General features: G+C 40.1%; 1 protein-coding gene across 4 annotated transcripts in view; it reads left to right on the plus strand.

Moving 5' to 3' along the window:
• The first annotated feature begins 11,094 nt into the window (after positions 1-11,094).
• Positions 11,095-14,084, plus strand: part of GBE1 (1,4-alpha-glucan branching enzyme 1) — a 140,222-nt gene continuing 137,232 nt past the window's right edge. For 3 of the 4 annotated variants that reach the window (XM_015880095.2, XM_015880105.2, XM_015880114.2), the window contains exon 1: positions 11,095-11,266. In XM_015880095.2, the coding sequence (XP_015735581.1) occupies positions 11,166-11,266 (101 nt within the window). In that variant the 5' untranslated portion in view covers positions 11,095-11,165. The remainder of the gene's footprint in view (positions 11,267-14,084) is intronic. The other variant, XM_015880123.2, reaches the window with a different exon arrangement.

Raw genomic sequence — 14,084 nt, forward strand, 5'->3', positions numbered from 1 at the left:
CTGGTGTAGTACCATACAGCAGCATCATGCAGAGACAAATTGTAGTTTGGCTTGCCACGCTAATAGAGACAGAAATGCCTCTTTGGAGCTCAGACAAAAAGTGGTAGCTGTAGGGCATTTATACTAGAAAGAATCAAATGTACTACCATTTAGCAATTTAAGGGATGTGTTTCTGAGAAGGAGTTTTAAATGCAGGAATACAGAGCACAGGATGCTGTAGACTCACCACCAGGTTAAAAGAACCATTTTCTTGGGAGTTCTTCTGTGGGTAACACGTGGGCAGAGGCCTGTCACTCAAAAAGACTGAGCATTAAAGAGACTGGGAGGAGCTGAGGTCCAGCAATGATTCTTGTCCCGTGAGATGGTATTACTGGATATAAAGGCACTGTTAGTCTGCCAATTAGTGAATGCTTAGAAATGTTTCTGTGTGAATATTTGGTCAAATCAGTAAAAAAAAAAAAAAAAAAATTTAAAAAAAATAATATATATATATATGTGCTATCTATTGTTCCTGTTTTATTTTTCCTTACAAAAAGAATGACTTTCAATGACTGTCAGAGAAAAATCACTTGGAATAATACTTGAACGGGAGTAGTGATGTGTTAAGTACCTACATCCAGCAGGACTATCATGCAAGTTCAGCCTAACAAGCCAAAGGATATCCAATTTCCAGACGTGAATGCTAGTACCACATTATCTGTGGATTACTCACAGACCAAAAATAGTGCACAGACCAGATTCTGAATTTATAGAAAAGATATTAAATGAGTGGACGAAAAGTTTCTGAAAGACTTCATGCTTTTTATTTCCTCTCATTACCAGATTGGGTTACAATTAAGTATTAAAATAATTACATTGTATTTTTTATTAGTTCTTGAAAAAAAATGACGCAGATTTAAGATGATACTGAGCTTTTTTAATTAAAAGTATGAAATAACAAAGATTTTATATTTTGCTTTTGTTCACCACTGCTATGGCAGTGTTGGCTGTTGTCTTTGATCATGAATAGTAAACTCCTTAATCTATTCCTAGTACCATGTGTTTTGAAAGTATACTGAAATCTTCCTATACTTTATTTATAGCTTTGTGATGATAAAGCCCTGGAGATGCTGGTTCTATATGAAAAATTCTACAGATGTATTGTACATCTTAATAGGAACAGTGGATCCTTAGAAAGATTTTAAACAAGCCTTGTCACTATCCAGGGCTGGGCAGCTTCTTGTTTGATTTGCAGCACTGCTTGTTATCCTTAAATCACACTTTCGACAGTTCATAAACTCTAGACATCTATCTACACAGTCTTGTAAAGAAATTATCTTATTTCAGCTACTAAAAGGAAAGTCAAGTTGCATGTATTAATAATTTCTTAGGAATGTACCATAGTCACATTGGACTGCACACTGGCAGGTAAGTAAAAAAATATTTTACACTGAGAAGGCAACGGCATAATAACATATATATGAAACTGCAGTTGTGTAGTCATTCTTCTGTGTGCTGGGGCAAAGAATTAGTTGGGGCAAAATAAAATTAAAGGTAAGGTGTTCCTGTGGAAACAAAGACACATAGACAAGAAGGCTCGCCATCGTCCTTTAATGAGCTATTGTTAGAAATAAGTCTTTCCTAGGAGGAGACAGAAGGAGATTTAACCTTACCCTGTCACACCTAACAGCTAAATCTAAAGTGTTATAAGAGGGGGAATTCCAAGTCATATAAATGATACAGCACCATATGAAATATATTTATTTGGTTACACTTTGGAAGGGTATGTTCTTGAGGGATAACATTTTATGTATTACTCTTCCAAACGTGACTACATTCTGACTTCTGATTTTTAAATAGCTCTCACAGCTATAACCTCTGCATAGTTATGTCTAACTGTGATAAACAGTATTTTATTTACATACAGACACCATATTCTTGATGATTTTATTTTCTTTGCTATCCAGGTTTACACTGCAAGACGAAAGAAATTTAAGCCTTTGCTAAATCTTCTCTAACATAATGGTTTTAAACTGAGACAGTTGAGGTTTAGGTTAGATATTAGTAAGTTTTTTACTCAGAGGGTGGTGATGCACTGGAACAGGTTGCCCAAGGAGGTTGTGGATGCCCCATCCCTGGAGGCATTCAAGGCCAGGTTGGATGTGGCTTTGGGCAGTTTGATCTGGTGGTTGGTGACCCTGCACACAGCAGGGGGGTTGAAACTAGGTGATCACTGTGGTCCTCCTCAACCCAGGCTATTCTGTGATTCTAATGGAAAGTTATCAGAGAACATTCTGTACATTTTTACTAATGAAGGTAATATGCAAAGCAAAACTTTTCAAAAAGAATAAAACTAATCAGTCCCCTTTTGGTTAATATGCAAACTTGCACTCAAAGCAATATATAAAAGTTATTAGCCTGAAATGTGTGGTGTATCCATTTTCCTACTTATAGAAAGGGCTTTTTTTTTTTTCTTTTTTTTTTTTTCCTGTAGCTACTCAATTTGTTGTACAATAATTTATTACAGAAGTATATCAGAACCTACCTCAATTCCTTGCAATTGTGTCTGTGTTGGAAGAACTCTTGATGTTTCTGAAAAATTGGTTCCCAACATACAAAAAAAATCATGTGAACAACAGGACACACGCTAAAAGCCAGAATAAGTTTATTCTAAAGATCTAAAACAGGAGCAAGACAACTGACTTAAAATAAGACCTTATTTTAAGACTTATAGATTTAAGACAGTAGACAATGTGATAGTTTTTCTTAGAGCTGGCTTTTATCTTTTTGAGAATATTAATTCTACAGAAAGGAAATTAGAAAAACAAAACAACGAATGATATTTATTTTTCTTTTTACAGTTATGAATACCCATACTTCATTGTACAGAAAAGGAATGACTCCTTGTGCAACTCCTTACAAAAACAAAGAAATATTTTGACATTTGCATCCTATATTTCACAGTTCCATGCTTTTACCAATATGTGGTGTGATCATGGAGAAGTCATAAAGTCTATCTCATCTACTGGCATGAGGCTGTTTTCTTCTGTGCAGTTATAAGTTTGTGATGGAAAGCAGTGCAACAAGACTTAGTGTAAAACAAAGAGTTAAAGGGACAAAACAAAACACATTGAAACAAAGTGATAAGTATGCAAGCAAATAAAGAAAGGGGAATAAAAACATAATAGGCTGGAAAAATATAAATTATATATTATAAATTATAAATTTAATAAAGGCATTATTTATAAAAGCAGAGCAAAAAAAAAAGCAGAGAATTTTTAACACCTGAAAAGAATTGTGCTGGAGAAATCAGCTGAGAAGTTTTATTTCAAGCAGTATAATAAAATTCAAGACAGAGGTGTTCAGAAATCTCTGTGTAAATCTCATTCAGTGCTGTAACCCACACATCAATTTGGACATAAACAGGGAAAACCATAACAATAATAACTTATAGTGCTAGAGTGGTTTCAGCCTACTAAAGCATTTATTTTTGGCAATCACAGACACAAAATTTAGTTTTTTAAAATGTTTATTTAAAAATACAAAGAATGTGTAACGTACTTTATAGTGCTAAGAAAAGGGTAAGAAATAAATAGTTGGTCTTGTTTTTTCCATGTCTTATACGTGTCACTGTTAGTCAGCTCTTTTAAATGTTAGCCATCTCAGATGACTAAAGCTAGATTGCAATTCACCATGACAGTCTTTTAGAGGTATGACTGGACTAACAATGTGATTGTACAGATCATGTTCCTTGAGGACTGGAGGTTTCCTGGATGGAAGGAAAGTAGTTAAAGTTCGAGGGAACTAGGTATAAATACAAGACCACGGAAAATGTGAGTGCTTTTTTTGAACATGAGAATAGCATTTTGGCATTATGTAACACATTATGTAATTATATGAATGCAAAGAAAATTTTGGTGTGTACAGCTAAATGATGTGGTATTTTGAGTCAGATACACAAGTAATTTAAAGTAAGAGAAACAAACAAAAAAAACCAACAGCATAAAATCATATATGTAATACTTGCCCTTAAGCTCTAGAGAAGAATATTTTATGTACAGAGAATGATAGTTCTTGATTTAGAGAATGACTCAGCTCCCATGATGGAATCCGTTGTGAGTTTTTCTTGTGTGTGTGTTGAAACAGAAGACAACATAAGAATTACTGAGGAGACAGCTGAAAGATTGCACAGGCCAAGAAGCAACAGATAATTTGTGAACTGTATGAGCATTTCAGTACAGCTTAAACAGGGAAAGAGGAGAAAAAAATAAACATTACTAATAAACATTACAAATAAACATTACTAATAAATATTCCTAATAATAACAACATAATAATAACAATCTTATCAGTGAAGTGAAATCTCTCAATTTGCATAAACCAATGGTTTAACAGCAAAGGTTAAAGAACCAAAGACCAACTGAAAAATAACAGTAGAGGATCTCTATCTGGCCTTTGAGACCAAGTTTGATAGAGAAAGATGAAGGCATGGAAAACTTTTTAAAGCATTTCTCATTTACTGTGTACTAATATGGCTATTATTTGACTTCTACTGACCTGACTGACCAGATATAGAGAACTGTATTGCACCTTAAAATAACAAACAAACAAACAAACAAAAAAACCCTTAGACTGATGGTTAACTTTAATATCAACTTAAATGGTTGATATTAAAGCAAAAATATATATGCAAGAATAATTTTGCTTAGCACACTGAGTTATAAGATGAAATGGTGACACAAAGTAAGTAGCAGATTCCGGAGACTTAGGGCATCATCCCATCTATGAATTGTCAGTTATCCTACCATTCATCTTACTGTAAATAGTTTGTATACAGTCTAACAAGTAAGTTTTGAGCCTGGGTGACACAAGACCACTGATGATCTGAGGAAAGAAGAGAAACAGTAGCTAAATCATTCAGTGATCTGGCTGCAGCTCACTCTGGGCAAATCTCTTTTAGATAGGTGGCAGTCTTTGTGGTGGATGCCAACTGCTGAAAATCTAAGAAAGAAAATGTGGCAATCTGGCAAACTGACACTATGTAGACACTGGATGGAGGCATAAAGATTGCTTTAAAAGCCTCTGATTATAGTCCTAGGTCATCAGAGATCTTTGTCTCTGTTTTCCCTGAGGAAATGGTATTTAGCAGGGACTAAATCTTTGGGCTCCAGATTATTTCAGAAGATCTAGCAACTGATTATTATGAGTGGATGCATAACAGTGTATGAACTTAACAAGGAAGACCAGAATTTGAATGATTTTACCATTGTGATGGTCATAAGCCAAAAGAAAGCAGAGACACATTAGAAGCAGGAAAAAGTTGTCAGGCTCTGTTTAATGTTTTGTGCATGGCAGCACAGTAGAAATTGACAAGCCTTGAATGTTTAAATAACTACAGTGGATGGCTGGGAGTGTATTTAGTTTTAGGGCCTACAGATACTAGAACAACATGGAATAAGCTATCAGTATATATGGAGGGGAGAAGCGATATCAGCCATCATAGATAGTAAACAGCAAAATCAGAAATATCAAAGTGAGCAGTTGACTCAGAAGCTGTAACACTGTTATTTTTATCAGTATTTACATTCTTCTAAAGAAAAGGGAGATGACAGTGCATATATGCAGTGGTAGGAAATAACATAGCAAGAAAGCAGCTGAACTTAGCACAAACATCCATATACAGTGAGGAAACTGGAAAAGATTCAATGTACAGGAGCAGCATCTCCTACAAGGTTTCCATTGGATTGCCAACTGAAAACTGACATAAGGAGAAAGGCTATTCATATCTTTCAGCTGCAGCCAAAAAGGCTTAAACTTCACCTTTATAGACTCCAAATTACAATTTGATCACTGGGGAAGGCTTACTGTCCTGATAGAACCAATGGACAATTGGAAAATGATGAGCCTAGTTGTTGCCTGAGAAGAGAACGTAATGCAGAAAGACTGAATACTAGCACAAGCTGAGATCTGTACAATTTAGAAGGTTATTCTGATTAAGCAGACACAAAGAGAATGAAGTGCTAACAAAGAAGCTGAAATATGAAAGCAGTGGAAACCAGAACTGGTATGAGAGCCCTGCTGTAGGAGCAGGAGAATAGGAGAAATATCTGCACAAGATACAGAGTGGTATTTTTTAAACTAAAATTTTTAAACTGATTTTTAAACTAAAATCAGATATCAAATATTTCTTGAGTGAAATGAGGAGACTGAATCCAACATCCAGGGAGAATTTTGAGAGATTAACAAAAAAAAAATCAAAGAGATACCAAAAAAATGAAGGGCATTTGAAACTGAGAAACATCAATCAATAATTCCAGTTGAAGCAGGATAACATTACCTCACAAAACTCAAAATTAACCTTAGATACGATTGTAATTAAATTCTCAAAACTATGGTAAAAAAAAATAAAATAAAAATCTATGTTTAACTGCAAAGACTTCTATTTAAATTATAAATGTTTATGTTTGTTACAGAGAAGAGAATAAATCAAAACAAACAAAAAATAAATGGAGTATTACTGAGGTGATGTAATAACATGAGTGGAATATTCTTACTAAGAAGTAATGAATCACAGAAGCTTTTAAGTTGGAAAGGACCTTTATAGGACCCTGAATGTCTCCCAGGCCACATCTTTGAGCAACCTGTTCCAGAGCCCCACCTTCCTTATTGTAAAGAACTTCTTCCTTATGTCCAACTTAAATCTCCCCTCTTTTAGTTTGAATCCATTTCCCCTTGTCTTGTCACCACAGACCTGCTAAAGAGTCTGTCCTTTCTTACAGCCCCCCTTCAGACATTGAAAGGCTGCTATCAAGTCTTCCCAGAGGCTTCTCTTCTCCAGGCTGAACAGTCCCAACTCTTTCAGCCTGTCCTCACAGGGAAGGTGTTCCATGAGGACACCAGATCATAGTAATACTTCAATAACATGAAAGTAAAAAGCAGCCATTAGCTAGAGCTTTCATGCTGCAAGAGTGTGATTTTGGTTCTGTATGCCAAGTGCAAATAGCATTCCTATCAAGAGCATTTAGTGGAATTTGACAACTCTGAAAGTGGCTTTTTAGTAGTTAAGATTTTGGATTACTCTTGATCTTTAAAGATGTGTTGTTATTTAAAGCTCCTGTTACCATAAGAGGGCAAAGGTAAGACCTAAAAAGACAATCTCAATGAATAATACATTTCTTAAAACAAACTGACAAGAAAAAAATAAGCCAACAAAAACAAAACCCCCAAATCATAAGCTAATTAAGGGATATACTAATGGATTTTTGGACTGTTTGCTATAATTTTCAAGTTTATATCCTTTATTCTTCCTAAGTAATTAATTAACAGTTCAATCCTTACGAAAACTGCAGAACTATGTTTTAATTAAAGAACTCTTACATGCTGCAGAGATTTAGCAACTGTGCAACACTGCCCATTTTTCCTCCTTCTGCATCTCAGCAAAGCCTGGGAAAGCTCAAAGACAGAGATAAGAAAACTTGTTTAATCTCAACTGCCAATGTCTGACCTACCTGTAAAGACTACGTAGATTAGCGATAATTAAGAAATGTATTGGATGTTTGCAGTGTCCCCTTTATGCTTATACTGGAAGGAAAACCAGGTACACATCACCCCTGACAACTGCTATGTCTGTCTTCCTGCAGGCTCCAGCTAATATTATGCGGTGGTCTCTGGCCAGTGTGAGAGCCAGGATGGTGGGGAGAATCTGAACCAGTTCTTCAAAGAACCTTGTTCCTACAGCATCTCTTTCTGCTTTTGCAAGTAAGAGTAAAATACAAGAAAATGAAAATTGTTGTAGTGCATTATATGAGTAGTCAGTTCTTGAATGTTCTTCAATACAAAACTTTGATTTTTTTGAACTTTGTACAGAAATTATTATAAGAATTGTAACTAGTTATTGTAGAGCACTACTATGCAACATTTTAAGTATATGCAATTTATTAATGAATATCCTTTGAAAGACTAATTTAGAGTGGTTTGTTATACTATGTTCTCGTTGCTAACTGGGTGCTCATGCCTCAGATGCCACTCCTTTACGATCCATTACTGTCCCCCAAAAGAGCAGTTATTACCATCCACCCCTTCATCCTGTCTCTACTGGCAGCTGCTATCCTTGCGTGGATGTCAGACAAATACACAAAGAATCATTCATCTACTGTGACAACATTTATCATTTTGAGTGCCCTTTTTGCCTCCAGGTAGAATACTAAATGGCAATGTCCTCAGAGCCAAATTCTGCCTCAGAGTCTCAGCCAGATTGTGTTGGAATGGATGATCCAGTATATACGTAATATATATGTAATAATAATGTAATATATGTATTTGTATCTTTGAGCAGGCAGATAAAATCACACTTCAGTTGTAAACTTGAATATGAATGGATACAAATAGAATGGTTATCAATTTCACAATCCACAAGGTATTAAACATAGCACTTGGGGCTACTTGAAGAAGTTAGCTTCCTGACATTCAAGGATGATTGGATGCGAGTCTGGATACTGTGTTATTTCTGCTTACAATCTCACAAAGGTTAAGAAAGGGTCTCTGTCTCCAGGGCGCTAGAAGTCACAGCAATATTCCTACTGTTTATAAATTGCTAATGCCAATTTATAAATCTCTCTTGCGTCTATGCCATATAGCTAATAATGGCACTCTGAACCTGTTGAGCTTTCTGATAATTAAGAAAACCAAACAGACTGTGCTCAAAATGAAGCTCCTGTTTCCTGTGGTAGTATATTCAAAGACTGCAGGGATTTCCCCCCTCCTTCCTCTTCAGCAGCAGGCAACCTCTCAGTTACAGCTGGAAGCCTCAAACAGCAGTACAGGTAAAACGCTAGCTATTGTGAAAAACAAGTTCCTGGCTCTTGATTAACAGCTGGATTTGCTCCTCTTTTAGCTTGCCCAACCAGATAACTATGGGAATAGCAGAGACAGTTTGCAAATGAAAACATAATGTGCATAGCATGATGTCAGAAATAAGATAGAGTCATTAAACTTTGGTTTAACACAGACAAGGGAATCACTACTACACAGACAATACCCTAACAGGTTTTCAGTCTTGACCAAGACTGAAAAAGTGTTAGATACCGAGGGGGAAAAAAAAAAAAAAGAAATCCTATTGTAAGCTGGTTATGACAGGCAGCTCTACTGTATAATGTCGTTTATTTCACAAAACAAACAGAAACTGCTCAGGCCTTCTGATGGGGTAAGTTGTGTAACAATTTCATAGAATCCTAGAATTGTTTAAGAGGTCTTTGAAGGTCATCTAGTCCAATTCCCTTTAATGAAAAGGGACACCTACTAGATCAGATTGCTCAGAGCCCCGTCCAGCCTAAACCCTGAATGTCCTCAGGGACAGGTCTGCCACCACCTCTTTGTGCAACTAGTTTCAGTGCCTTATTGTAAAAAAACTTTTCTTATATCTAGTCTAAGTCTCCCCTCTTTTAGTCTGAAATAATTTCCACTTGTCCTATCACAGCAGGCCCTGTTAAAGGGTCTGTACCCTTCTCACACCCCCCTTTAGATACTGAAAGGCTGCTCTCAGGTCTCCCCAGAGGAATCTCTTCTCCAGGCTCAGCTCTCTCAGCCTGTCCTCACAGGGGAGGTGTTCCATTCTTTGGATCATTTCCCAGGCCTCTGGATATGCTCCAACAGGCTCTCTTCTATCTTGTACTGATTGACTCCACATCTGGACACATCACCACCCTCAACCAGCTGACCATAATTCTTTTGATGCATCTGAGAATATGGTTGGCTTTCTGGGCTGTGAGGGCCCAACGCTGGCTCATGTCCAGCTTTCCATCCATCAGAACTGACAAGTCCTTTTCTGCAGGGCTGTCCTCCATTCCTTCACTGGCACCTTGTACTGACAGAGGGGGTTGCCGTGAACCCAGTGCAAAACCTTGCACATGGCTTCATCAAACCTCATGAGGCTGACCGGGGTCCATTGCTCAAGGCTGTTTAGGTCCCTCTAGATGCCATCCTGTCCCTCAGATGTGCTAACAACACCACACAGCTTGGTCTTCCACAAACTTGCTGAAGTTTGATCCTACTGCTGATGTGATGCATGAAGATATTAAACAGCACTCGTCCCAGTTCTGACCCCTGAGAGACACCACTTATCACTGATCTCCATCCAGACACTGAGCCGCAGATTCTTAAGACAGAGAACAATTTCTCTGTTCTCTGTAAGACAAAAGGACAAAAGTACTTGGATTTTTGTGCGCGTAGTTACAAGCTGCTGCAAGGAAGGAAATACAGTGTAGTTAAATGCATACCATTTGATGAAACAAATTATTTTGAAAACTGTCACTGCAGCCAATTTTTGGAGAGGCTATAAATGAACTGCTGCAGTTTGTTACAGGCTGTCAACTAGCAGCAGAATAGGAAGCCACTCTAAATCCAGAGAAAGCCAAGGCAGAGGAGATGAGTTACAAACCAAGGACAGAAATAATGGAGATGGTTGTGGAAGCAATGTCAAGTACCCTAGTGCTGGAAAGTTTATAACCTGTGGCTAAAAAGTATTCAAAAAGAGGCCTGTAAATACACATTGTCAGTATGTGTCTTAACAAAACAATACTGCTGGATGTTGAAAAAGTGCTGGATGTTGGCCTGCAGCCACAGTCAGGCTGGTGAATAGTTGCCTTGGATATCTGGAGGCCTATCCAAGATTGAGACACGCTGATAGATACCCTGTCACTTACAATCTATCTGTGCTGTTCCGCATTTACAGCTGCCTTAGGATCCACTGAACTCACTACGTTGTTGAAGCCTCCTCTGGCCCCCGCAAAGCAACGTTCTGCCAGACAAGCTGCGATTTATGAGAGCTCACGGACATCGTTAGAGCTGCGCTCGGCGGCGAGCTGCCCAGCACCCCGCTGAGCGGCGGAGGACTCTATCGCACTGCTCGCACCTCATACCCCTTCCAGGGAGCTCGGGTGTCACGGCCAGGACCACTCACAGCCGTGGCCTCCCACCCCGCCCAAGGCCGCTAAGCACACGGCGGGCGGGGAGTGGCGGCGGAGGCGGGCGGCTCCCGGTCCCGGGGCTGCCCCCACCGGTGGGCGGCGCCGGCGTGAAGCATGTGGCTCCTCGCCCGCCCCCGCCCGCCCCGCTCCGAGACCCCCCCCCTTCCCCCGCCCGGAGGTATATAGCAGCCGTGCCCGGCACTACAGAGCTGTGGCGGCAAGATGGCCGCCTCCGGCACGCAAGGCCCGCTGGCGCCGAAGCTACCGGAGCTGCTGGAGCGGGACCCCTACCTGGCCCCCTTCGAGCAGGACTTCCAGCGCAGGTACAGGCCCCAAGCGTGGTGGCAGATTAGACCTGCGCGACGAGCTCCGAGCTAGCAAGCAACGGCCGCCCGCCTCTGGGGGCGCCTGATCGGGCGGGGGGCGGTGGCTGTACCCCTCCCTCCCTCACTCCCTGTGGCGGTGGGCTGTCCCTGCGCCGGCGCGGCTCCGCTTCCGGCCCCGGCGTGGACGAGGCAGCTCACGCCGCTCCGGTGGTGGTGGAAGCTTTCCGCCGGTGCGGTCTTTTAGGGCGGGCAAGGGACGCTGCACGGGTATCCCAAGCGATGCAGGCGTCCGGGCTGGGCCGTCCCATGTAGCCTTTCTGGCGGCCGCAGCTTGGTTTCTGGCGTCTCGCCCCATCCCCCGTAGGACCGCCTGAAAGCGGTAGCGCTTCTTCATGCAGCCGGGGCGGGGAGGGCTCGTTAGCGAGCTCCTGCACGTCGGGGGCGGGGAACAAACAGTTGTGGACGTAGTTAGTAAGGCCGTTGTTGCTATAATTAAACGTTCTTGCAGTCCAGCTGTGGTAACCTGTAAATAAACTTCGTCTGGGCTTCTTTATTTCTGGTGTATTCTTCCTTTCCAGCTCAGGCTTGCAGCAGACTGAGCACCATACTGGTACAGGTCGTCCCCCGAGTGTCCCTATTGCCTTTTCTAGTCTTGCTCCTGTTCTGCTGTCACTAAATCCCCAGTGGCAATTTTTGAATAGGATTTTGGGGCTTCCCTCGATGCCTTCCGTTTTGTTAGCCGTCCCCTAATAATCTAAAGTATGATACTAACTAATGGCCTGTGTCCTCAGAGCCTGAGAAAGGCTTTTGCGTGTGTGTGTGGCAGGCAGTACAGAGTTTGAGGTTTGATCTGTGTTACAAATAGCACGTTTGGTTTAGGGCTGCTAGGTTTCCTGTGGGCTTTTGGAAGAGTAGTGGCATGGCTAGGTCTTATAAAATGGGATTAAGAATTGAGTAAACTGCTACGTTAGCTTATAGCGTGTTTTCTCCAACTGTAATCTCTTAATGATAGAATAGCAGAGTGTTTCGAGCAGTGATTCCTGGCAAGCTTCTGTTTACAGCAGTGCTGTAAGGCACCTGATTCTTTCATTAGAACGCCTGTGTGTAGGAAGTAATGACTAGGCAGATCTGACTTAATGAAACTGCTCATTAAAACAATTTGGAAGCCCGGATGCACCTGCCATCTAAATGGCATATTGTGGAGAGCAGTGTTCTTGTGTGATTGTGCTGAAACAGTGAGTTTGCAGAACTGCTGTGGTGTTTTTAGGTTTATCCATCTTGCATACAGAACTTTAGATGATCTTCTTTGTCAGTTCTCTTCCTTCTGGAACTCAAGCCTTTCCTTAATGATAAAAGTATTGTGGAAATCCGTAAACTCTTTTTTTTGTTTTTGTGACGGGTTTCTCTTTTTCAAAGAAAACAATTTCTGTAACAACCTGCGATGAACAAAATGTTTTTCTCAAAGCCCAATCAGTCCAGCTGTTCATGCTATGGGAGAGAATGCCCAGGGGAAGGAGGCAGACTAAAATGCCTCTTGGTGTCCATGCAATACTCATCCCAGCTCTACAAACTGTCATTGATAGTGTATTTAATAGCTCCAGGTGTGCTTTGTATCAACAGCTTGTCTCAGGAATGCGGGGGAGAAGGGATTTTCCTAGCCTAGTTGCTACTTTTGTAAAGAACTGGTTCCTTGGAGTGTCCTGAAGCTCTGGTGTGTTAATTTCACTCTCTGCTCTCAGATTCTTGTGCTGCAAGAGGTGAACAACTCTGTTCAATTCCACTGTGACTTAAGATCCTGAGCAGTGTGTAGCTTTGTAATCTTTGTTCCAGGCTCAAGAACCCTTATGTTCAACTGGATGTTATAAGGTGATTTATGTGTCTGTGCCAAGTTTTCTGTGACATTCCCTTGTGAGATGGGATATAGAACTGAAAACAGTCCTTGAGTTGCGTACTGTATGGATTAATACTATGGTTAATACAGTTATGTAATGATACTGCACTCATGTAAAAATGTGAAGAAACCTGGTAAGCTGTCTAGGGGGAGCAGTGTACTTACCTTTGGAGCTTCAAGTATATGTACAAAATCAAGTTGCACATAGTCTTGAATCCTTCTGACAGTATGTTTTCATGCCTCTAGAAGGATAGCAGTTATTTTAAGTGGTTGCTTAAATTTTGATCCTGCAACTCTGGGGCATGGTCATTCACTAAACCAGTGGATTAGATATGTCTGAAATAAAGTAGCAAAAGGTGGTGATGGGGCAGCTAGGAATATATGCTGTTAAGCTCTACTGCCTATTAGTTGATCAGCTGTTAACTGCTTGCCTTAATAGTGGTCGTAGCTAGGAAGGGCCTATTCTTAGTGTTTGTTGTTGAAATAGCAATCTTTTCAGCGTAGGAAAATTGTGCAGACATGATACAACTGAACTCCTAGATGATGAAGTTCACTGTTCTTTGTGAACCAACTGGCTGACCTTCCTACCTGTGCTGCTGATTCTACCTCCTCTCCTCATCGGTGGTGTTATTTTCCAGTTGAACAGCTTAAACAATAATGCAGGTAGCTTTCCAGCTCACAGGCTTGAGTTGTTCCTGGTGAAGGGGACAAGACAGATGTCCTTGGCACGTTGCAAAAAGTGAAAATACCTAGAGAGCTTTTCTTGCTTGGGTTAGGAAAGCAAGAAGTGAAACAGACTTGATGAAATGCAGTGTGTGTGAGTACTTTTTGTGCAGTAGTCTAAATTTCTTTATAAAGTGTATACAGTGATGTTAAATTCAATATTAAAAAAAAAAAAAAAGAACTGGTGGGGAACCTTGTGGC

The sequence above is a fragment of the Coturnix japonica genome, chromosome 1, assembly GCF_001577835.2.
Source record: "Coturnix japonica isolate 7356 chromosome 1, Coturnix japonica 2.1, whole genome shotgun sequence".
In the NCBI taxonomy this organism is placed as follows: domain Eukaryota; kingdom Metazoa; phylum Chordata; class Aves; order Galliformes; family Phasianidae; genus Coturnix; species Coturnix japonica.